This window comes from Antennarius striatus, chromosome 3, assembly GCF_040054535.1.
Source record: "Antennarius striatus isolate MH-2024 chromosome 3, ASM4005453v1, whole genome shotgun sequence".
In the NCBI taxonomy this organism is placed as follows: domain Eukaryota; kingdom Metazoa; phylum Chordata; class Actinopteri; order Lophiiformes; family Antennariidae; genus Antennarius; species Antennarius striatus.
In genome coordinates, this window is record NC_090778.1 from 5446561 (window position 1) to 5472928 (window position 26368).

General features: G+C 41.0%; 1 protein-coding gene across 4 annotated transcripts in view; it reads right to left on the reverse strand.

Moving 5' to 3' along the window:
• The window catches only part of sema4c (sema domain, immunoglobulin domain (Ig), transmembrane domain (TM) and short cytoplasmic domain, (semaphorin) 4C), a 95144-nt gene that overhangs the window by 2290 nt on the left and 66486 nt on the right, over positions 1 to 26368 (reverse strand). For all 4 annotated transcript variants that reach the window (XM_068310847.1, XM_068310845.1, XM_068310848.1 and 1 more), the window contains exons 5-16: positions 22620 to 22682; positions 20455 to 20553; positions 20078 to 20174; positions 19420 to 19539; positions 17738 to 17889; positions 14994 to 15169; positions 12136 to 12280; positions 11469 to 11682; positions 5287 to 5402; positions 3710 to 3867; positions 3206 to 3291; positions 312 to 2814 (exon numbers count right to left, since the gene is read on the reverse strand). In XM_068310847.1, the coding sequence (XP_068166948.1) occupies positions 1919 to 2814; positions 3206 to 3291; positions 3710 to 3867; positions 5287 to 5402; positions 11469 to 11682; positions 12136 to 12280; positions 14994 to 15169; positions 17738 to 17889; positions 19420 to 19539; positions 20078 to 20174; positions 20455 to 20553; positions 22620 to 22682 (2322 nt within the window). In that variant the 3' untranslated portion in view covers positions 312 to 1918. The remainder of the gene's footprint in view (positions 1 to 311; positions 2815 to 3205; positions 3292 to 3709; positions 3868 to 5286; positions 5403 to 11468; positions 11683 to 12135; positions 12281 to 14993; positions 15170 to 17737; positions 17890 to 19419; positions 19540 to 20077; positions 20175 to 20454; positions 20554 to 22619; positions 22683 to 26368) is intronic.

The following is a 26368-nucleotide window of genomic DNA, read 5'->3' on the forward strand; positions in this document are numbered from 1 at the left end:
TCATTGTTTTCAGTTTCAATGCTAGTTTAGGTAACCGCCTTACAGCAGCTTCACACGTAACAGAGATAAGAGTGATATCGATCTTTAAATCTAAGTCTCAGCAGAAAGGTACATGACTGTATTCCCCAAAATGCTGAATTACTCCCCTTGGTGATAAGATGAACCAGAAAAGATAAGGTGCATAAACAAAATACTTATTAATATTATGCTGAGCAGCCCAAAAAACTTCATTTGGAAATCATTTAAGACTTAAGCTCATTTAAGACTTTACGTCCATATGTTTGCATGAATTTAATGAAGTGGAAGAATACCTTTCTCTGGTTCACGGCTGCTCCTTGCCTGACACCAGCAGTTCATCACACAACAGCATGTCAGTCTGTCGGCCATTCATTCTTCATCAACACTGCGAGTGTTCTTGTTCTACAGTGTTCTTCCTCTGTTTGAGTCCACAGTAGCCCTGGATCAGTCTCTGGGCGTCGGTAAGAGTGAGGGGTTGTCAGGGGGCTTTGGGATGCACCACATACACATTATAGTCCAGAAGCATTGGTGCTCAGGGAACCACAAGTGCGTAAGTGTGTGTGGGAGGGGTGGTATCCTTTTTGGCAGTGCGAGTTATCACCCTCACCAAACACAGATATAAAGCACTTACAGAGACATCCACAGCGGTCGCGACAGTGAGGATTCAACTACATTCTCCATGCCGAATGTCTTCATATCAACTTCAATTTGGAATTAAAGTGAGCAGTTATTGTTTCACTGCTAAAATCTGAATTAAAATAGCCATTTTTTTTGCTATGAAGTTACGAACAAAAGTCCGAAAGGGAAACTGAACGCACATCTGTTGCACACCGTGACCCTACTAAATGTCATTTGGAGTGCAGTGATGGTTTACTGGAATAGAAGGTGCATTTGAAGGTCACCATGCAAGGATGAGCGATTAGATGTAAGTGTCCTCGCTTTGTTGTTCACAGAGAGGAGCCTTCAGTCACTTGACATTGGTTTGAACACTGATGTAGTTCATGAGTCATAGATAAACAACAAGACATACTGTATCTTAATTCAAACAATCCATCACAACAAATTAAAATTGAAGGGACTGTAGATTTTCTCCAGGGATAAATACAACATAGGGAAATAAATACAAATTGAGCAGAGAAAGTTTGAGAGATTGTCCTTCATTCAAAAAGCCCCTTGTGTCTTTCGCTCCAATTCACTTCATTTTCCATTTAATTTCCTCTCTCTTTGTCTGCCCCTCGCTCTCTTCTCCTCTTTACCCCACGTAGAGCGCCTTCTACGGGGACATGATTGTCGTCTTGCTTCTAGATTAATTAGTCTTGTTACTCTGCTCTCACACTCTTGGCTCACAAATACAAAATGGGAAGACGCGCTTCCAATATTTAAGTGCATTAAGCCGAAAAAGTCTCAAAGGAACAGAATGACATGGAATCCGTTCATGTTTATGCTTTAGCTGCATTCCTTGTTTGTCATCTTGTTTCAGCACAGTGGCTGCAAGCCTCTCTTGGTTCACTCGGCAGAAACGTAGTCTTCAGCTCACACCTGATGCCATTCGTTTGAATTCTGAGGTTTTCTCTGCGTGTAGCCTTTTAAATACACAATATACACATGTGGCAATTGCACAGTGGAAGAAGAAAATGCCACAATCATGAATGCATGTTGCCCAAATCACAAAAATATCAGGAGTGCATTTTGGCAAACACGGTTGACGAGTGTGTATATTTAACATGCTGTGTGCTATTAGTTTCTAGTGAGCCAAGCAGGCATTGGCAGAGTGAGAGAGAGAGCATAGGGAATTGATCGCATGTCACTGAAAGAGAGAGCAGGCATCCTCAAAAGGAGGGAGGTAGGTTGGTTGTTTTGTTTTTCCAACTTATATGAATGGAGACAGAGGAGGACGGGCCTAGACAGACGACTCCTCGGGGTTGGCATCAGGTAGCACACTCCTCTGCTGCAAGGTGCGCCTGAGCTCTTCCTTGAAGGGGCTGGAGTAGTCGTTCCCACCCATGCCAAGGCCTCCGAGCCCGCCACCCCCAGCGCCAGCACCGCTAGCCCTCTCCTCCCCTGCTGTGCTCAGATTAAGGCGGATGTACCCGTTGCTACCAGAGCCTCGGATGTTAGTGAGACTGAGACGGCTGGGGGAGTGGATGGGCTGGCCGGGTATGGCGCTGGGTGACGCCGTGCTGCTGACACTGCTGGGCCCCATGGCGTGGCCGGGAACGATCTTCAGCGAGCCGTCAGAGTAGTAGTAGTTGGCACCTGTCTCCCAGAAACGGTCCTCATCACTGGGCATCTTGCTGGGCACAAAGGTGGGTGGCTCCTTGGGCAGGGTAATGGGGTAGACTAGAGTGCTCTCAAGAGGCTTCATGTCGGCTCCCTTCCCCAAAGCCAACTTCAGCCTCCTGCGAAGATATAGAGCTGCAACAAGGAGCAGCAGGCACGCAGCTCCAAGAGTGATGACCAGCACCCAGAAGAGTCCCATGCTGCTGTCCGGAGCCCGAGCCTCCATAAATACTGGGGCGCTGGCCACTACAGCCACCTGGTATCGCTCAGTCTGGAACTTCACCCCTTGCTCCTCAGAGTAACAGATATATCGTCCAGCTTGCATCGGGCCTGCTTCGGGGATGACGAGCGCTTTGAGCGTTTGGTCGAAGCGAGGGCCTCCCGCCTCTGGGTCACCCAGCTGGAGCTCACGGTCGTTGAGAACCCAGCACGATTGAGCCAAGTTGGACACCAACTGGCAAGGCAACACCATGTCAGACCCCACCACCACTGTTATGTTCCTCAGACGGGAGTGTTCTGCAGAAGAACAGAAGGAGAGGAGGAAGAGGAGGAGATACAGGGTGGATTAGAAATAAGAGGGGGTTTAGGGAATCATCCATAATAATTCCAATTCTTTTTGTAATGCTGCCAAGCTCTCTACTTAATTCAATCTATTCAGCTCAGTCCAAATTTATTCAACTAGTACAGCTGCTCCCCGTGATTAGCTGGTGTCTTATCCGGGGTGTACCCTGCCTTTTGCTTGTTGCCAGCTGGGATAGGGTCTGGCAGAAATGCGTGTGATCGTCTTGACTACAAGAAAATGGATATTTAGTTCAGCTGCAAACCTCATTCCCTTTGCTTGACTTTCTCTTGTACTTTCAATCAATTCCCACAAGGGGCCACTACTGTGGTGTCCCTTCATACTCACCGGGGCTGGGAATGGAGATGGGTTTATCAAACTTTCCCCGGCTGAATCTTTCCAGCATGAGGTCCTGTGACAGAGATGAGGTGGACCTTGAGGGGAAAAGAAAGGGTAAACAGCAGCGAAGAAGTTGAATATTTGTTTCTTATCCCATATACAATCTTTTCTGTAACAAACGACAAGACTAAATAACCATTTATGAGAAACTGATTCATGAATAGATGGCTGTTTGGTCTGTTTGTTCCCACAGCATTTAAAGATGGATAGTTTTACAAGTTTTACAAAACAGTTTGTGAAAGTTCGTAAAACCTGTGACTTTATTCCTCTGACTGCTTATATCTACCAAAATATGTTTATAGGAAACTTAAGAGGCAGAAAATAACCAAAGCACCTTGAGAGTCTTTTCCAAAACTACAATCAGAAGTTTCTCAATACAAAACCTAAAAATACCAACACTGAATCCACTGTATATAGAATGAGTGCAAGGGTAAACACAGGTACAAGTCTCACCCGCGGTGGAGGTCGATGCGGACGCATGCCCGACCCTCGCTGTCCCACGCACAGTATGGGTCCCGGGCGAGCAGACAGTCTGGTTGGGACTGATAGCGGCTGCAGTTGGCCAGAGGCAGCTGGAGAACCTCCGAGCGAGAGCCGATGTACACATACTTCTACAGACACACAGAGAGGAAGACAAAGAACAGGTCCAGCCATCATCCGGAGACAGAAAGCAGAGAGAGATGTAGACAAAGGAGGAAGATAGACAGAGGGAGAGAGGGAGAGGCACTCAGTTAGAGGTTAGAGTAGATAATGGGATAATCACTCTCAATTACAATAACATTTACCCCCCCGACCCTCGTCCAATCCAATCTGGGTTGTGCTGTTTTCACAAAAGCTGTTATAAAATGTCTGGTCGTGTCTAAGCCAACATTAATGAGATAAGCAGTAGGCTGGGAGCAACCTGTCAAAACTGCAGTGATTGGTAGACATGCCGTTCAAAAGCCACGAGGACAACAGGGTGTCAACACACAGATCAGCTGACAGAACAGGGGCACAGAGAAAAACAACGGGAGCAGAGGTTTAAATCCGAGCTGCAGTGACGGACTATAATTACTGTTATTGTGAAGAGGGTTTTGGATTCATGAGGCGACAAAGGCAGGGGGAAAAAAAAGGTCTGGTGAGTTGCACCAGGCTGACAACACTGTGCTGGCTGTCTGAATGTCGTTTATGGATCTATGATTATAAGTGCCTGACTAAAAGAGTTCAGTGGAAGACAGAGTCCTGTCCTTATCGCTGAGTAACAAAGAACAAATGATGCAACAGTGAAGCAAGCAAATGGAACCAAAAAAAATGTACTTTCGAAGGACATGACCAGAAGAAGTACAGAACTATGCTAGATGACTAAGACAGGAGATTACCAAAACAACAAAGAAACTTTGAAAAATGTTTCCCCTGAGAGACCATTACATTTTCTCATCTCTCGAAAAAACAAAAACCAAACAAAACAGAAAACATACAGTGAAGAGTTTGTGATGAAAATATGCAGAAGGCTGAGAGGGAGCAGCTGGAAATCCAAACACAACAAAGTACTTTCTTCTTATTAAAATGCCTTCTGTTGCAATTTGTTGAACTGAGTTTGGTATCTGAACATACTCTAAACAGAAATGCATCAAGAGAAGTTTGACTGGGGTATAATAGTGACTTCAACTCCTTTCCCTCCATGACCTTTTGTTATTAGAAAAGAAGGGGGATCCAACAGTTTCTTAAAATATCCTGAAAATGCAGCAATCAAGATTTCAACGCCATTGCGTCTCCTGGTCAGAATGGTCACAACTACATGTATGTAATCTTTAAATTAAGTCTTTTCAATGTGTTAAACATCCATTTTTTTGAAAGTCATATCCTCAAATGAAATGTAGCCTTTCTGTTAAACAGGCAGCCCAATTCAAGCTAACCCTGGTGGTAATACCATATTTTTCGCAAACCCCTCATGAGAAAAACAACCCTTTTCCCACGCTGAGAATTCAATTCCTTGTGCCATATTTTCTGGAAAAACAAATTTATCAAAACAGCTTCCTTTTTCCCTTTACCTTGGAGTGGGAGATGGTCAGGCTGTCCACCGGCTGGGCCGTCTCGAACAGTTGGATCTCCTCTATCACGTGTGTCTCAGAGCCCAGAATCAACACCCTTTGCAACCAGCCTTCTCCTGTCGTAAACAAGAAAAAGAAGGGGGAAAGGATTCAGCTCACTTAAACACTTTTGTATAAAGCTTTCGATAAATGGCGTGTATTTTTTTCGTGGAATGTGTGAAAACACATTGAAACACATTCCTTCCAAAGCGAAGCTAGGTAATAATCACCAACCTGACAGCAGAGCAGCTCATAAATATCACTGACAAATACTTCAAGATGTACTGAGAACTGCACTGTTATTTATTTAAATATTAATATAATACACTTCGGATGGAATACTAGTTAGATTTATACAAACATGATATTTCGAGGCCACGATACTTTTTCAGAATAATGAAACACAGTTTAAAAATCACCATATACGTAGCATCTACAACTTCCGTTGCTGTTAATTCATGCTGTGCCATATGATGCCAAAGAAAGTAACCTAAAATGATTCTTCTACAGTTAAATGCTACATTTTGATTGAACACTGAAACACATTATAACATTCATACTATATAAGGTGCTTCACTTGAGTCATGACAAAGACAAACTGCAAATAGCAAAAACAAACAAACATGGAACTAGAACACAGCCATATAGATTCAGTATCTGTACTGTAATTTATGCAGTAGCTACAGCAACTTTCAATAATTTCAAATTGTGAAATGTGAGTGGCAGCTGCACAAAAATTTTACTCTATTCTGCAGCCGAGACAAAAAAATGAGCACATCTCCTGCCAGAAAATAACACGAATTAGTGAGCTGTGTGCAGTCCAGAAATAAGTTATTCTAACTACATGTGATTGTAAAAGAGCACAGATGCTGATATTGGCCTTTTAAGACTTTGAGTGACATTATCAGCAATATCTGAAGACATTTTTTAGTCGTGTGTGGAAAGCTGATGGTGGAGGAAGATGAAGAGGAGTTCCTGTGCTCCTTCAGGACATTGTGGACGATGTTAAATCTCTAGTGATGAAAGGCACAGCTTGTGGGGTGACCTTGATATTAGTGTGTGTGTGTGTGTGTGTGTGTGTGTCCATGTCCGTATGCGTATGTGTGTGTGTGTGTGTGTGTCTGTGTCTGCACGGAATAGTACTCCATGCTGACAGGTGCTTTTCATGTGTGGCCCTTCTTATGAAGTGGCTGTCATGGATAATACGAAAAACTAAACCAGTAGCCAACAGGAGGATTTAGAGAAATAAATAAATGCATGCTTACACACACACACACACACACACACACACACACACACACACACACACACACACACACACACACACACACACACACACACACACACGCTTACAAGCATGCACACATGCATGGACACACACAAACACACACACACACCCACCCACCCACACACACACACACACACACACACACACGTACAGCAGGCAGTAGGCATATCATTATACTTGCCTCTTGCGGCAGCAGGGACAGGCACTGGCTAATCCCTCAATCCCATACCCTTCTTTTTCTGAAAAATGGTCTCGACAAGCGCTCCCTCTCTCTTCTCACATCGGTTGTCGCTATGCTGCAGCTAATAGCTAATCAAGCCTGCAGCCCAATTGGCACCACGAGCACGTGTTTGCCAAGGGGCCTGTTGAGTTTGTGCTGTGAAGCACGACAAGAGGGGATGACTGCTCTTGGCTCCGAGAGTGTGAGCATGTCTATCTGTGTGCATATCAATTTGTGTTACTCGTGTGTGACCATGTGTGTGTTGGTGTGTCCACTGCATGTGTCCATCCCTGGTTGCCAGCAGAGAAGCCCTGCCACAGTCACTCTGCTGCTGCTGCAGTGCTCTGAATGGTAAGTAGTTGAGTCTCCCTTCATTCATGAGAGGCGCTGCATTTAAATTCCCATTCCTTAGAATCCACTGTCAAATCTCTGTTATTCAAGATTGAGGCTGTGGGAATGCAGGTCGACTCCAGATAAATGCCAACAGACACCTGCCTATGTGCCCGATGGCTACTGACTGGAGATATTAATTAAGTCATGCATATGTAGATGTTTCCTTTGATGCATGGAGATGGATCTCAGCATGCAAATTAAATGCTTATTTGAAACCCAGCTGAAGTCCAGCCAGATGGCATGATGTTTTGTACCACCATAGCTAATACCAGCAACTGTCCCTGTCTGCTGCCACAGCCTGCAAGCTCTCATGTCTTCAACAAATAATGTATGAAACTCCCCTGGACACACACACACACACACACACACACACACACACACACACACACACACACACACACACACACACACACACACACACACACACACACACACACACACACACACACAGTCGGGGAGTTGAAGAAAGACGGTTTAACTAGGATGTACCGCTACTGTCCTTCTGCATAGACAACATCACTTCATAAAATATAAATAACAGGAACTTGTCATATTTTGCAATGCAAGATAAAGCCCATAAAGCCCTAACAAACTGTAGGATATTACAGCATGGTATTTTTGCATTAATACTAAATGATAAGAGCAAATTTAGAAGGAAAACTAATTGATTGCAAACCTGCATATTTCACTTTTATATGACCAACACATTCGAAACATTGAAATAAACAATCATGGCAAAGGAAGTTAAAAAAATTGTTGATGTCAACCAACTCGCAACCAGTACAGTAAGTAATTACAGGTACTCTTGTGCTACTGATGTACAATTTGTAAACCAAGTTAACTTTTCCTCCTAATTTACTTCAGTTAAACTTTCATATAATTTATATTTATCACACATAAATTGGAATATGTCAAGACTTTTGTCTTAATTTTGAGAAATATGGTTACAGCTGATGTGTTACAGAGAACTCATTATGTTTCAGTTATTTGTCATTAGTGAAAACATTCAGAAAGTTGGTTTGAACTAAACATTGTGACAAATCCTTCTCAGTTCAGCCTGTCCTGATGTAGTATAATTATCATCTGTTAATAATTGTAATATATAAACAACATTATAATAAATGTGCCCCTCCACATATCCATCTTTTATACATTAGATCAATGCTACAACCAGAACATCTGAGTGCTTCAATAATCAAGTCAAAGTCTTTTACATGTAACAAACATAATTAGAATTAGAACTTTCTGTCCACCTGAGCCATTCTTTCTTAACCAATGACATCTTTTATTTGTAAAGTCCAAACACGATTTAACTGTAGGTGTCATATAAATGTAATGGAATGTACAAAATATTCCCGAATGAGCCAACTTTTGTATCTTTGCGTATTACTGGTATTTGGTCAAAGTGACTGAAGAATTTCTGCAGTTTCTACCACAAATCCAATGCAGACAGTTAACTCCTCTGGACAACCTAATGATACACTCTTTCCTTCACCTCCTATGCTCCACACTGCTCCTGGAACAGCTAAGAGGCAGGATGGAGAAGGTTCTCAGTTCGGTATATCAGACGCAGCCAACCAAATGTTGGAGCAGGGAACAGTGGATGTCACACTCTACCTCAGAACATGATGTATGAGCGTTTTACAGTGGGTGACCCAACATCAGTGGCCATCAGTAACCCTCCTGCCCTGGAACAACACAACATGCTGGATCAGTGGCTTAGAGAGACCTTCCCAGCAGAAGTGACTGATCACCAGCCTCCTGCTGCTCTTCCACAGCCCCTGGAGGGTTACTGGCCTCCCTCAAAAACCCTAACTGCACCAATTGTTGACAATTTTTTCTGCTGCTGCTCCACAAACAGTAGGTTCATCCATCCATCCATCCATCCATCCATCAATCCATGTTCTTGAAGTGAATTTTCTTTTTCCAAGTGTAAATTCTGAGGAGAGGTAACCCTGTCCTGTTGTGGACCTGTGACATCTTTGCAGATAGTTTAATCACCTGTTCTGTTTGTACATTCAGACTTCACATATCCCAGTGGTGGGGATCCCTAACCCTAACCCTAATCAGCAACACATCATGGACAGTGTTGGAATTCTGTAAGTGACACTCACATGAATGATTGCGGTAATTGAAAGTCTCACACTTTGTTTCCACCGTCTAATGTGTATTTAACTAACATTTATGTTGCGGATCCTCCAAGGAATTCCTTTGTACACCAGTCATCCTTAATAAACTTTTTTCTATTTCTAATTTGGAATCATGATTTAATCACAATCTTCTATTCATTTGTTCAATTTCATGTGTGTGTCATTCACTGCAAACATCTCTGCGTGAATCAGGAGTCGGATCACTTGTGAATATTAATATCAACCACAGCACAGACAAGGTTAAATCTGACACACGTTGTGCATCATTTGGCTTCTCTCTACACTGTGTTAAACTGAGCTCTCATGTGTTTAAGGTGTCATGTGAAGAATCAGAATCACAACTATCCATACATCTAGAAGCCTCTAAATGCATTCATGGATGTTCTTGAAGGACCAAAGGCCATTTATCGACTTCAATCCTCCCAGCGCCGAGGGAGTGTGTATGTATTTCTGGGACCGAAGGTAACAGAGTTTGAATTCTGGATCTTTGAGACCACTCAAATTTGCAATGCCATCTCATTTCTTCTGCATTTTATTTCATGAGCTACATCACAAATGCTGCTACTCTTATCCAGAAACTTCAAACACTTTTGCATATACTTTAAAATGTATGAACAAATATCAACAAAATGAAGACTGAGTTTGGATGGAAGGCTCTGTGTGCATTCATCTGCATGTTTAAGCATAAATGAACCTTTATTGTCAGGGTGGATTCATTAGTGTTTGTTCATGTGTTTCTGCTCATGTCAGCATTAGACAGCCTGTCAGTGTGTGGTTGTGTTATGACTAACAGTGTGTTGCTTTCTGTCCATAGTGGAAGTCTCTGCCAAAGGAGGTGCAGGACAAATATTACACAGAAGTCCAAACAGCAAACATGCAACAGTATCTAATCTGGTCAGCAAGAAACACAGCTATGTAAGTACAGCCATGCACACACACACAGAAACATGCACGGACGCACACACACGCGCACGCGCACGCGCACACGCACACACACACACACACACACACACACACACACACACACACACACACACACACACACACACACACACACACACACACACACACACACACACACACACACACACACACACACACACACACAGGCCTTGTCTGCCAGGGAGAAGTTTCACTGGAAGCCTAGGTCACAGTGCTTCATCCATTGACTGGCTCCCTATTGGAGTCCCTCATGGTTCTGTTCCTGGGATATTCTTTGAATACTTTTTCATCTCCCATTAGGGTTGATATATAAAAAAAAGGCATGTCTTTCCATTTTTATGTAGATGACTCCAAAGCTTATATATGCCAGAAAAAAATATTTTCTTCAGTGTCTGAAGGAAATCAAAACCTGCACGACTGGAACTTTTTTTTAAAAATATAAATGAAAGTTCAAGAGAAAAGTTTAAACCCAGTGCTGCTTATGACACACCTGGGCTTCCAAGTCAAATGTTTCATCAGGTGTGATGAAATATGAAACCATCAAAAACATGCTGGGCAAGATGTTTTAATGTAGGGACCAAAACACTGATCCTTTATGCAGTTATATTGCTGAAAACTTAAAGGTTTCTTGCAGGTTTCTTGCTGTATTCCAAATGTCATACACCTTTACTGCTGACCACTTTACATGTTATGATCTTAATAGTTTCTCTAGGCCTGGGAATGCATATGAATAGCGATCATAAAGTAAGAAAACAGAATATTAATTGAAGAAGCAAAAGTGGAGAGGAGGACATTGACACTGATTGAGACCATTGATGCTCTTCATCCACACGAGGAAGAATGCACTGGAGTTCAAAGACTGGCTCAGCATTTTGGAGTTGGAAAGTTGCAAATTCAGAGAATTCTCAGGAGAGTAAGAGAGTACAGAGATGACTGTGAGAATACGGTCATACTCCATGCACCAAAATGTGAAATACTCAGCTCAGCCGGGTGGAAATAAACCAAATGCACTTTCTGTAGCACAACATCCAGACTTATGCCTCGTACCGGACAAATATTACAAAAACAGGCATTGAAGTTCACCGAGGAAAGTTTATTTTGTATCCATACTATTTTTCTATTGTTAACCAAGGTTAAATGCAAGTTGTACCTGTGCCAATGAAGAGCATGTTGTACGCTCTCTGGTCCAGGGCGTTAACCCGATCCACTGCCAGTCTTGTGAAGTTGACACCTTTGGTGAGCAACAGGGGGCGAGCCAGTGCTTTGTCCTCCATCAGCGGATGCTTCTTGGCAAAGTTGAGTGTGGCATCAGGCAGCTGCAAAGAGCTGTTGTAGCCACTCTCCCGGTCTGAGTTAGTGATACACTGCAGCACAGAGGATGGAGGGAAATGGATGGGAAATGGAAAAGAGGAAAGAAGTGGAGGAGAAGATGAAGGGAAGTATGAGATGGCCGAGAAGGAGAAGGAGGAGGAAAGTATTTAGCTGCAGCTGGCACGGGTTGGCAGGGCAAGGTGGTTTTTAGATGACTCCACTCTCGTCCTCTCCGTCTCTCACTCTTACTTCCGCCTGTCATCACTGCCTTTCCTCTGCTTTCTGTCATTTCACCCAGCATCGTTCCTTTCATAGTGTTTTGGTTCTTAAGAGTTGTAAACTTTTCAATTTCCCGAGCAATAATACCCGAAACATTGCTTTTTACTTCCTTCTCTTTCTCTGTCACGAACCTCCTTTGCCCAATCATCTCTCCACAGTTGGTGTGGCTGATAAAAAGCAGAAACATAGAATAAATTTTTGCCAGTCTGTGGCTCTTAGTGTCTTACCGATCCAGGCCGTGGGACAGGGAAAGCACCGGTGTAGCGTCCCCACCTCTGGGATGCCTCCCTGTACTCTTTGTAGGATCCTTCGAACACCTTCTTCACATCACCGATCTGGTACTGGCACACCGCCGACACGTCCACGTCCCCCCTGAAACATGGGGGCAAGGCAGCAGATCAGTGATGCGATGCAATAAACATCAGCAGATAAATTGCCTGCCATCTACTTTTGGAAAATGTGTCTCCTCAACAGCAAATAACTTCTGACTTTTGTAAAACCAGACAAACATGTACAAATATAAAGTGTACAAAACAGAATATGGGGAAATATAGCAACTTAAAACAGTCCAAACTTTCCAAACTTTGTGAACTACTGGTCCCGTGTGACATCTATCTGTATCTATCATCATCATCTACACAAGACTTAACATGGATAGCAGATGTGTATGCAACCATTATTTTCTGTGCATTCACAGTGGAGTAAATATTTAGAGAAAACATTTAGTCCACATAAACCATCCGTTTCTGAGGGAGCTGAAATGATTACATGTGACACATCACCGCTCTTTCTGTGGTAAAGCAGAGTGATGAAATTGATGTTCAAGCAATTCCTTCTTTGATAGGCCACTGGAATCAATCAGTTCATTTAATGCGAACATCAATGGTGTCGGATTTTCTAACTCCACAAAGAGGGATTGAAATTGATATTGATGCATGACCCATTAAATCACATCACATTCACTGGAATAAAAACATCTTTTTTTTTTTTTTACGATATCCCTCAAGATGAAACACTGACATGTCGGGGGGAAAAAATTGGGAGTGTGAACTGACAGTGGGAGGTGCCAGTTCACCTCCCCACTCTACCTCTCACTATATATCGCATGCCGACAGGCCCCTTGTGTGTGTGTCCGGGCCTGTACAGAAATATATATACTGTATGCGTGTGAAACACATATAGACCATGAATGGAAAATCTAATTTCCCCAAGCGGATTATTAAAGTACATTTCTTCTTCTTCGAGACAAATCAAATATTTCACCCTAATGAATAAAAATTCAAGTTCAGATTGGCTCTTTAGCAGCACAATGTACTGTACTGGAGGTATGCTGGAAGTATGAAATGAAAGTTCCCCTTGCAATGTCTTGCAAAGTCAGCCTTAAACTGAATGTGCTAAAATTTTCAATTTATAAATGGTGCAAAAAGAAGGAATAGTCTGTGTCCATTAACGGAGTGCTTTTCCAGTTTGGTACGGTGTGTTAACTTGCAGCACTGCCACAGATTTTATAAGGTGAATGTTAAAGCCAAAGGACAGCACTGATGTCTTAGCCAGTTAAAAAGCTAGTCCATTCGCGGAGATTAGGGTTTTGCATTCCAAATGATCATTTACATAATGTCCAATTATCTTAATGTTATCTCTATCGAAGCCAAGAAGCTTTAAGGAATTCCCAGTGAGTCACACCGAGACAGGGTGGGGTTGTTGGAGGTTCTGGATGAATACATAAAGCTGGAAGTTTTGAAAACTGGTTCACTTTTTTATTTGATATTATATACTAAAGAATACAAAAAGTGTGGTGTCTGTAACATCACTGTCACAGGAAACCTTCTGCCCTCTCTCCTTAGTCTTTATTTTAATTAAGTAACACATTACAGCTATATATTAGAATATGTTAGTCAGAACACAATTACATAGAGCTGCTGGTCCTTCTTCCAGGAATGATCATCAGGAATACCTAGAGCTGTTAGAACTCATTATTGGGGAGATTTAGGTCTATGAAGGATTTAGAAAAAGGACTATTGGTCAAAGTGATTGCTTTTAAAATTGGACTAGTCCATGATTGCCTTGCAATTATTCATTTCTAGAGTATTATGTTTAACTGCAGGGTCGGCTCACTGGTGTCCTCATTTCTACGGGGCTGTCTTGACCAGTTCATTAGTGGAAAAGATATTTCTGATGTCAATGGCAATTTCACCTGGTTAAATAAATGACATGTAATAATAAAGTCACAATCCCTTATCAGAACCACATTGGTATTGTAAACACCCCTCTAGATACTCTGTGTGAACTGACTGTCACATTATCTGGTTGGTAACATCAGAAAAAAACAAGGCAATACAAGAAAAACTTATTTTGACCAACAGTCACCAATAGAGTTTCTTTCTATCTCTTTTGGAGTCTGATCAGGCCAACAAAAAGCCTTTGGCTTATAAAATTGAAAAATGATGAATGATGAATATTTGTTCCTAAGAATATATAAAGTTGTGGGTCATAACATTGAAAGTGCATGTGATAATGCACAAGGTCATAAAACTTATTTATTTCATCTGAATTAATTGGTGTTGATTTTTAAAAACTTATTTAATTAAGATTTAAATGTAAACAAAAGAAAAAATAAATAAAAAATCTTTACAGTGCAGACATAATTCTTGTTTTGCCTTTATTCAATGGGTTGTTTTCATCAGGTGTTTCTGTCGGGTAACGCTGTATAACTGACAACGCAATGTTTTATTTCTTATGAAAATAGTGTTTTCACCTTGTTTTTGTTTCTAGTAGTTGAAAGAATCAGTGAAAGCAGGTACAACAAGGTGACCTATAACCACCACTAAAAGAAATAAATTACTCACATAAACTCACGGGCCAGTCAGTGAAAGCTTGTTATGCATAAGTGAACACATCATTGGATAAATAGAGCTGTCTTATCAGAGTGACTGGCTGACCTGCGATTTTAATAAGAAGCTGAGCATCTGACATGCTGGCAAAGTGATGTGGAGTCTCACCCAGCCCACAGATGGCACATGTATTAATTAACTCACATTTATCTGCGATAAATCTCTGATACATGACAATGCTTGCGACGACTCACCACTGGGCGTGGAAGATGCCGTAGAAGGTGGTTCCCCGCCAGTCCTGGCCTGGCAGAGTGAAGACGGCCCTCAGGTTGTTGAAGGAGACATGGCGCTCGGGGAGGGAGCATTCTAGTCGGGCCTTTTGGAAGGTGGTCCACTTCTTCTGGAGGGTCCTCGTACCACCCAAATCCCCCTGAGAGAGGAGAGGTCTCATTAATGGCTGATAATAGTATAATATATTACGAGTCACGTCAAGTTGAAGCAGATTTATTACCAACAAAAAGTTGACCAAGACAGATACTTAAAATAATAAATTACAGATAGAATTTAAATAAGAAATACTAATAAAAATAAAATAAAATAAAGGTAAAAATAAGAAATGCAGCCTAACAAATGAAGAAAGCAAGGCTTCAAACTCGACTTGAATAACAAGTCAGTGAGAAGACATATCTACTGTGTGCAATGATATCAGTGTCTGTAATAGTATCAGTTCATTTGCATTGGAGCTCATTGTCAGTCTGGGTGTGTGAACTGTGTGTAGCCTTTGATCCTCACAGACTGGTTTCATTTCAGTTCTGCTGTCACTTCATCCCTCAGTTTAAACCCAGTGAGGAGATATTATTATGTCAAGTCATAACAGCAGTTTGGAAACCGTTTACGATCCGCATACACACATTACTGCTGGCTCTACCTCCATATGACACACACATCACACATGAGTGAGATGGAACCAGCTTGAAGAGGTCAGAACCTCTTTTTTCTGCTCAAATTCTCGCCCTGTTATGCGTCTGCTGCTGCTTACGTTGCGTGTTGTTTCACGTCACGGGTTCCAAATAGTGTCCCTGTACATGCATGGTGTTTGGCATCCATGATAAAGATTAAAATAATAATTTGCAGGTATATTGATGAGCAATCTCTTTATGGTGTACGCTGTGGGCTCGGTAGAAAAATGTCTGCTACCTCTCAATCTTATTATACTCAGTGACTACAGAAGCTGTAAAAAAAGGAATTTAAAAAATGCAAATGCTCATAATACGGCGGTGAGACTTTCAGCTTCTCCTGCAATACGACTATCGGCACAATCACCTTAATTAATCACTGCGCTGGTACACATCACGTGTAAGCATCTGCTTCCAATTTCATTCATAGAGCTTTATTGTTCATCACAGTGAAGACGTTAAAGTGCACTTCCATAAAACAGCGTATGATATATTTTCCAGTTAAAGGCACACATCTCCTCAGAGTGCTCACAATCTGTCTGTGTTTTTCAGCTCAAATCTTGCTCATATCTCGCTGTTGCATGTGGAACAGGACACTAAGTCTCAGTTGTATTACAGTGTTCCCTTGGTCTTTGCGGTTAATGCGTTCCAGGAACCACACGTGATTGAGGAATCCGCGATCGAGATCGCGATCTATTTATCTTATTATTTATGGTAATTTAAGCTTTTATGAACCCTTCCCATACTGATATTAAACCACCTTCTATCTGTATTACATTTTCCCACTCTTATCGACTGTTTAAAGCACTTTTGTGTCTCACGAAAGTCTGAGACTGACGGAATGGAGCGCACTTAGGGATGCCGTCAGCCAATAGAATGCGCGTACGGTATCGCGTGACTGCCTGCTAAAAATCCGCGATGAGGTGGAGTTGCAATTGTTGATGTGCAAATGCGCACTGTATTTAAAATATCACCAAAATTGTACAAAATGAAAAGAATTGCAATTCAGAGACTCACAGATAGATTTTTCACTTCAACAACAAGCATCTCTCTTATCTGGCCTTAATCACTGCAGTATCTCAAACCCAATCAATTATACTAACAGGGTCCTTAATTAAACAAATGAATGCATTAATTACAAAATAGCTCGATGACAATGTAATTGACTTCATATAACACATTGTTAACAAACCAGTGCTTAATATATTTGTACTACGCTGCCGTATGCAAGTAGGGCATTTTAAACGATTGCTGTTTCAGACTTGAATCACGATTCGATCAATGGAGACTGCGAGATTAAAAAAAAAGAAAAAAAAAGAACGGTTCTAATGTTTTAAACCCCCTGTTTGTCCATGTTTAAGCAAAACTTCCTGTTTTAGCTACACAGAATTCTGTGTCCTCTCCTTTTGGCAGTTTGTTTCCCTGGCAAGAGAATCCAATTTACAGCAGAACAAGAGTTGTTGGAACGTAAAAATAAAATGTCATTCTGTTCACTCTGCTATGTAAGTAACGCGAGGCCATTGCGAGAGTGATTTATCAGCGTTATACTGTACCTGAAATATAGCTGTAAACAGCTCTACTGGTTGCCAACTTACAAAAGCATCTCTTGTTGAAAACCTGTGAGTCAAAAACTGTTTTCAACTAGTGCGTCACATTTTGTACGGTAAATGCTCTCGAGCAGCTGTCAAAGCAGCTGGAGCAAACAGGAAACAGCCGATTACAAGCTGGGCTCGCATGAAACCATGATTTTACAGTCAAAACTTGTTTTTTGGTTACAAATCTGTCCCTGCGCACTATTACAGCCACTTTACAGTTTGATTAGTGCTTCAATTAACTCCCTCAGGTTTGTCATCCAGCTCTTTTTATTTATTTATTTATTTTCATTCATAAAAAATAAAATAATTTAATTAAAAAAATTAGCTCCCTCAGGTTTGTCATTCATAAAGCTCCACACAATCATTACACCCAGTAACAATAAGTCAGTTTTGGGATATATCCAGGTGAATCTGTTCTCCATCTTTGTGCATGGACTTCAGAATTACTTTACAGACTCGGGCCACCCTGGCAACCGTGAGCTCGGTGTCACAGTCCAGCTCCAGCGCTCGCTCGCTGAAGAAGAAGTAGATCTTGTCATCGTCTCCCTCTTTGCTGCCACTGCTCTCCCTCACCAGAGCCGAACCCACGAAGTCAGGCTCTGTGCACAACACAAAAGAGTAGAATGGTGTGTATTTTCTCTCTCCGTCTCCCACACACACACGCAAACACACGCACGCACACACACACAAACACGCACACGCTTGACACCTCAATCTCGTTCCCCCCCCCCGCCTGTTCTCAGCTCTCCATTCTTTATCATCACCCTTCCCTCTTATCTCTCCCTCAGTCATTTCTCGCTCTCTGTCTCTCCAGCGCTCCCTATTAGCAGTCCATTTTGTGTTTCTCACTTCCTCCCATCTTTCCCCTTTTTGGTCACATTCTCTCCATATCCAGTCCTCATTATGTTGTGAATGGTGTGGGGTTTTTTGTTTTTTTTGAAGACATTTTTTGACTCGGGCTGCCGGGGGATTAAAATTTAAATGTTTTTATGCAAAAGTACTTTAATAAATCACAAGGATACAATGTTTTGGGAGGACAGACTCTTTTTTTTGTGGGAAAACCTCCAAAGTACAATTTTAAGCCATAATTCATAGAAACTATCCAATCAAACGTTAATAAGCTGGCAGAAACTGCTTAAATTAAGGTGAGGCGGGCTTCATTGGTCTTACTCTATCTTTTAATAAAAGCTCTGTGTCACTATGAATAATAAACGGACACATGGGTCCAAACCTCATCTGTATGTCCTTCCTTCCTCTGGCTCCATTCTTCATTCCCCTCACCTCTCCCTCTATCTTTTCATCACCACTCCTAATGTCTACTCTTTCATCACCCATTTTCCTACCGTGACTTCATCCTCTTCTCTCCCTTTAATTTCTCTCCAAGTGACTCACTCTTTTCCCCATTTCCTGCCCCAAAAAAGATAATGATCCATCGCTGTTGCGGAGAACACTCCTGTGCTTCATTTCCTGCAAGTCATTCCTTGTTCTCTTGTTCTTTGCATGTTTCTGGCTCTTATTATTCTTTTATGAAAGTCTTATTTGAATACTTATTACATCCCGCTTTAAAGCGATGATGTATTGTAATTGTCAGCGTTCCTGTGTTCGTTCGTTCGCTCGTTCGTCCACCAAATATCTTTGCATCCTTTGCAAATTTCATCTTTTGTACACTCAGGTACCGGATAAGATAGAATGACGAGGGAAAAGGCCAGTGTGAGTGAGACCATAGATCAAAACTGCTGCTTTTATCTATGAAAGTAGGTCAGGGTAAAATTTTGGATTCATGGATGTCACGGGATGTCTCTGACTTCCTTGTTTTTCTTCTAATTGTTTGTATTTTTCTCAAGCATCAACTCAGAATCTTGGTGTTGCTTGCTCATAAACAAAACTATTTTTTAATTGCTTCGTCTATTTTCATTCATTTTTTCCACCATAAGGTTGATTAGCTAATCTGTTTGTGTTTTCAAGAGACATAGAAATGGGTACTGTGAAACTTTTTTCAAAAAACAGCCAAATAAATATATCAGTATGGATAAAAGACTATTAAAAAAGTTTGATGTTATTTTCTATCCCTCTGTCCCTGCCTTGTGTTTCTTATTCATTCCCTTTATCATATCAACTTCCTTACTTACCGTTGAGCCAAGCAGGTAAATATTCGCTCTTCATGCTGTAGTGCTGCTGGCCCAGGTTCCTCAGAATGACTGGCTCTGTACCCAGGAAGTTGTTGAGAGTTGCCGAGTATAACTCCTTATCTGCAGAAACGAAATGCAAGGCTTGGTTTAATTTTATTTTTCAGCCACAATTGTCCGGGCTCACAATGAGAGAAGGTCAGTGGCTCAGCTGGGAAACACAAAATAGATGGAAAAAATGGGTGCCTGAAGACTCAGAGGGGCTGTTCATGATGAAGTGAATGTAGCATGCAAAGTTGAATTGGACTTCTGGAGTCCCAGTGCACTCGTATGGCTGCAAAACAGATGGGAAATGCTGCGGTTTGTAGAAATATGATGGACATTTTATGGTTCGGCTAGAGCTGTAAAAACCTGGTGCTGTTCACTTGAATGTCGCAAATACAAAGGAGCAAACTCTCTGCTGGGCGTTGATATGTTAATGGCCAATCATGAATTTTTCAGTTTAGAATTATCCTTAAATTATCGTTTACAACTGTTCAGAAACTTGAGCATTTTAAAACTTGTGTTTTGTCATTTCTTAAAAAGGTTAGTAAATGCAGTACTTGCAAACAAGTATATCTAGTATGAGTTCATACTGACACAAAAGCAAACTTTCACTCACCCACTATCAGGCCAGTATGTCCTTTGGCAGGGTCATAAGGGCATTTACCCTTGCCATCGTCCAGGGCGGCAGTGTTGAGGGTGAAATAATCCGCGTTCTGCGAGCAGACACACAAGAACAGAGGGAGAACACAGGTGGCTCCTGGTGAGTGTGTATTCTGACTTACAACGCGTAATGACTTACATGACACAGCTGCAAGCTGTGTCTGTCCATTTGAAGAACCATAGCGATGCCCTTCGCCATGTTGTCCAGTCTCATCAGCGTCACATCCAAACACACACACGCACACAAACACACACATGCACGCACGCACACACACACACATGCACACACACCTACTTACCCTAACACATACGTACACGCAAAAGCACACGTACCACAAGGGTGCACTTTGGCTGGAATGCGTAGGTGCCGCAGGTGTAGAGGTGTGTGTGGTTGTAGTTCTGCAGGAATCGGATGTAGTTGAAGCACTCGGTCTGTGAAGGAGAAAGGAGGAATTAGAATACGGTTAAAGGAGCTATCAGCCTGTTCGACCGTGAAGTCTGCCAGCGTGCAAACATCCTCTGAGATTCAAACGCTTCAATGTGACTTCTGTTAAATCCCCATTTACCTGAAATATACCAGTAACATTGCTAATATATCATATTCACTGATATTGTCTTTTTATTTCTAATGTATGAAATAAGATGACCACTGAAACAATTGGTGCAATTTTTCATTTTTTTAAAGACTCTGCAAAAATCTGCAGCCTTGCAGTACTTCACCTTAGTGTTTTTATGTGTTTTTAGTTCTGTTTGTGATGTTGGAGAAATTAAACACAGCTATACAAGTGCTCCATATCCCATTGAGGACATTACTTAACAGATGTTGCGGTGATGACACCACATTATCTAAATAGCCTTTAAAATGAACAAAAAGGCAATGCCCTGAAATAATGTGTGTAATTAACAGTATAATATATTCAGTGTTTTAGGGAAAATGGCGTTTAATCTAAACTGCGGCGAACAAAAAAAGCTCTCTGAATGAAATTGGAATCAGATGCTTACACATGATGCTAGAGGGATGAATAATTCAGTGATGTTGCCTTTGCAGCAGGAAAATAATATCCGTATCTCATGGCTGTAATACAAGGAAAATGATGGCTTTAAAATTCATTGTTACAGCTCCTGCAATCAGTGTGGATAATCAGGAGGAGATCTGTCTGGCAGACGGGTCGCTTTCAAGCCCCCTGACTACACAATCACATAAAGCGACGAATCATTAAATATAAGGACAGGCAGTCCAAACACCATATGGCCGTTCCTGCAGAGTACGCCAATTCCTACTATTTACAGCATATATAAGCATATGTTTTCATTACTGTTATACAGAATAATAATTATTTCATTTTTAATCACTAAATTTCATACAAAACTATTCAAATTAGGGGGCATCACACAGACCCCAAAGGTCAGACCCCAAAGCACTGACCTTCAGAGTGAATTCTGAATGCATATTAAGTTTTAATATCTGTATGAAAATACTAACATGTTTATGAAGCTCCTTGTAGACTCATTTCTTGTGTTTTTCCTTTGAAGTCCATTTCAGTTAAAGTATTTTTACAACTATTGCACCCATGTGAAGTGTTTAGCTTTCACTTTCCAAAGTTACTCTTCTGCAATAAGTTTTAGCTCCATTTTCTAAAGCTGTGTGTTTCTATAAAATACTAAATGAGACTTAGTGCAAACGTACATTATGCAGCCTTAGCAGTGAGCAACATCTCTCTCTCTCTCTCTCTCTCTCTCTCTTGTTGAGTCTAAAGTGCAAAACTGGGACCAATTCACAAGCTGTGTTTACAAATGTGCTAAATGACTTGGTAAAAACTCAGTGACGAACAGAGTGGATATTGAAGCTACAGTTTTTTTCAACAGTGTTTTGTGGACAGTGCCTGGTTACCTGGTAACCACACTCTCCAGTCTATATGCTACACAACTGTATGCTGTGATTTGCAACAAAATATCATAACTGCTTCAATGCTGATTCTTAGCAAAAAGGAATTATGGATTTTACCAACGTGCACTTTTATTACGTTAAACTAAAACCAAATTTAAAGCTCTGCTGCTCAACGCATGATGCACAAAGTAACCAACAATATGTAGGAACTCTGCAGTTCATTATTTATAGGACTGACTGAAAAGAGAAAAAAAAAATCACTAAATAATTTGTTGAGTGTTAATTACTGAAAGGTAATTATCAAGCAGTAAAAGTGCATTTCTTCGTCAGTGTTCTACTGTATTTAACGGGAAAGAATGTAGCCTAAGGTTCAGCATTTTTCACAGCTGAATTGAATCAGAGTAAAACTTGCTGATCCAAACTCTGTTTGGGAAATGCACTGTGTGTTAATGTAATGACTGGAAAGCTTTCAGTTTGAGATCCAACACTGACTTGACAAAACGCAGCTCAGTAAAGTAAATCACTCTCTTAAAAATACTGCTGTGACACCAGTGAGCATGACAGGAAACCCCAACAACTCTGACCCTTGTCAGCTGAATTCCCCCTTTACCTGGTTGTTCTTCCCCTTGGCAACACATTCTCTCTTCTTGTCCTGTGGGGCAGGCCATTCAATCTGCAGAAAAGACACAGACAGGTTTGATGTGGGCAAGATGTTCGCCTTTGGACCATTTCAAATACGTTCTGAAAACACATCATTTTCATTACTGGTCATAAACCAGAGAAAAATAACCACGCGGCATCATATGAAAATCTTTCCTTATTATCATTCTGATAGTTGTCTGGAGTGTCTGCACTTTTGTCCACTAGCTGTTGAAACTATGGCAACAACCACATTAACATTTTACAAGCATATTTCAATACTATGCAAGAAAATTTTTGTCCAAGGACACAGATCCCTCCACCCCCCCCCCCAAAGGAAAACTATTTGTGCTGATGTGAATAGAAACATAACCTCTAATAATGAATATGAGCAGCCGGACCTGAAAGTCATTATATTATGAATAAAATTGTAAAAAATGTAAAAAAAAGGAATCAATTATGTGATGAACACATTTTAGGGGAAGCAAGAGACCATGTAAAAAAGAAAAGAAAGGACAAAGGCAAGTTGTATTGAGCTACGAATGTAGGTACAGATGGACAATGGTACCTTTTAGGAGAGGGAAAGAAAAAGAACTTGATCTGAATGCATTAGTCACACAATAAAAGAAGCTGCATTTTTATCCACCCAACAGGCAAACAACAACAAGAATTACAACAAGAATTACAATACGGAACAAATATAAATATATGTAAAATACATAAAATATGAGACAGAGTTCATTTGGTTGTATGGGACATAAAGTGAGCCATCCATGTGTTGCAGGGAAAATTCCGACCTTGGCAGCAGTGTGTTTGAGTGGACCGCATCAAAAGTGCTTTTACTGGTAGGTAGAAAGCACGAGGTCCTCACTGCAGCATGGTTCCCTTATGATTATAACACTGTTTAAAGGATCTAAGATTGGTTAGAAAGAGCACCATTGTGTACTTGCATAAAGCACTACTCCATTGCACTCATCCACAATGCTCTATTAGAGCATGTAGGGAGAAGCAAATTCAAAAATGTGGACATTCTTCCTCACTTTATGTCCCTACTTCCTTTAAAAAATGCTTTCAAATAATACACAGTAGCTGCTTTTTTAATGACTACGATGCACATGGCTGAACCTTGGCTGTATGGACTCAGGTCCTAAATTTGAAGTGTGTTTACTGAGAAGTTTCCACACCATTAGTAATAATTGCGTTGACCATTATAGGCAGAAAGCTGCGGCAGTAAATGCAGATTTACACGGCTGGATTGAAATCAACACCAACAGGCAATAGACTACACTTAAGCTAACTCTGCTGTACTGACTTTTCTCTTTAGCTCATTTACAATTCTTCAATGAAAAATTTTTTTCAATTACATTTTTTGTCTTCTTATACCTTTATTATTGAGGACAGATGAAAAGGGACCCAGGAATAATGTGGGTGAGGGGAAATATATGCTGCAAGGTGCAATAGGCAGGAATAGAGCCAGCACGGACTAGTCTTGGTGTGTGTAACACACACTCTGAGCAAAAGGGGCCGATAATTAATCTGCAATATAATTATATTTCACTGACAAGGCACCACAATAAACTTAAAAAAACAACAACTTCACACTGACCACAGAAAGCTGACATTTAATTCTCATAGAATTTCCAAGGTCGCCGTAATAATGGTTAAGATTTATTAACTGAATTAATGATTAGAATCTGTGGCTGTGAATTATTACCTGTCTCATCTGTGTTTTTAACTATTGCACTAAGGCATTTTTTTAAGATAAGATCAACCATAGCAACACCAGCAGTTTATTACTACCTCTAATTTGTTCCCAAGAGATTATCATTAGTCACAAGGCGCTCTCTACTTCATTATATAACCCTGGAGATTCACTATTTGTTTGCTCCCAACAAATAAGGCAATGTGCAAAAATATCAGGCAGCAGTAAATCAACTACTAGCTGCTCTACAGTTAATGAATCATAGTCTGTAAAGACACATCTGCTAGAATAAATGTCCTCTGCCTCACATCAAAATTACATCTCAACTCCCTGGTCTCTGTTTTGATACACTTTAGGGATTTTGTGTAGCAAATAAATTGTAGAAATTAACTTTGTTAATAGTATCTCACGGTGATCATGGTAGAGAGCATTTATTTTTGGTATTTACAACCAATAGACAGTCAATAGTTTCAATAATTCTTAATTTTTTGTGCTTACATATTAAGAATACATTCAGATACAACGCTGCCAACAAGTCGAGTGAGGTTCAAATGCTTGTGAGTGAGATCATAAAAGTTCAGTCTCCTGTGTTTGTGATGTTGTACATCTGTGCATCTCTTTAAAATTTCTATCAGAGACACACATTAAAATGAAGGATTATATAAAACAGGCATACATAAAAATGTAGTCTGCCTTGACCATTAGCCAATAAGATAATTAATTATAGCCAGTCGAGAAAGGCTCCAGCAGACCCCTGACCTGCTTGGGGAATAAGCAGCAATTACAATCCTCTCATCTACAAGAAAATGCATGGACAGATAGCTGGATCTTAACTTATTCTAAATGCCAGAAACTTTAATATAGTGCACATGCCACAGATTTTTGAATATGTGCAACATTGTAAAATCTTATAAATGTTGGTGCAAGGTGAATTATTTATTTATTCATTCATTCATTCATTCAGTCTTTCATTCATTATAATCGTCTTATGTCGCTTTATCCAACCTACAGCAAGAAAAAAAGCTCAGCACAACCCTATAAACTGATCACAGTGCTGCCCGCAATGTGACTTACATTTTGTAAAAATTGTATCAGTGACGTTTCATGGAATAAATGATAATGTAAGAGGGAGGATTTCAGATAAAGAACATCCCTAAAAGAAAGTCCGAATAGACACAGGAAGCAATGGAAGAAGACAGCGAGCAGCAGTGAAGAAAAGAGAGGAGAAATAGCAGGAAGGAAGAGGGAGGAGTGGGAGAATCATGGGCAGATAGTGACAGACGGGATGTGCAGTCATTTCTTTGTGTTGGCTCTTTCTCTGTACATTGCTCACTGGAGGCGGACAACAAGTGGTCTTATCATTACTGTAACACTCATAACCCTCAGTCAAACAACTTGTGCCTGTGATATACATATATGTGTGTGTGCGTGCGTGTGTGCGTGTGTGTGTGCGTGTGTGTGTGCGTGTGTGTGTAGGTGTGTAATAACTTCTCATTACTGCGATAAATCAGATAACAATTGCCAAGCTGCTGCAGAGTGCTCACTACGCAATCATTGAACTGCCGTAATTGTATTGATTCCAATATGAACCAATTATTGAGGGAGAAAGTTAACCCAGACTGAGTCTTTGAAGCTGTGTTAGCGTCTGTTTTTGTTACACAGGTTTGCCCTAGACTTCTGCAAAAAAAAAAAAAAAAGCATGCACAAATTAATCTTCTTTTCCTTCCTCGGCTTTTCCCTTCAGGGGTCGCCACAGTGAATCAACTGCCTCCAACCATGTCCGTTGCATCCTCTTCTCTCACACCAACTACCCTCATGTCCTCCCTCATTACATCCATAAACCTCCTCTTTGGTCTTCCTCTAGGCCTCCTGCCTGGCAGTTCAAAACTCAACATCCTTCTACCAATATATTCACTATATCTCCTCTGGACATGTCCAAACCATCTCAGTCTGGCCTCTCTGACTTTATCTCCAAACCTCTAACATGTGCTGTCCCTCTGATGTACTCATTCCTGATC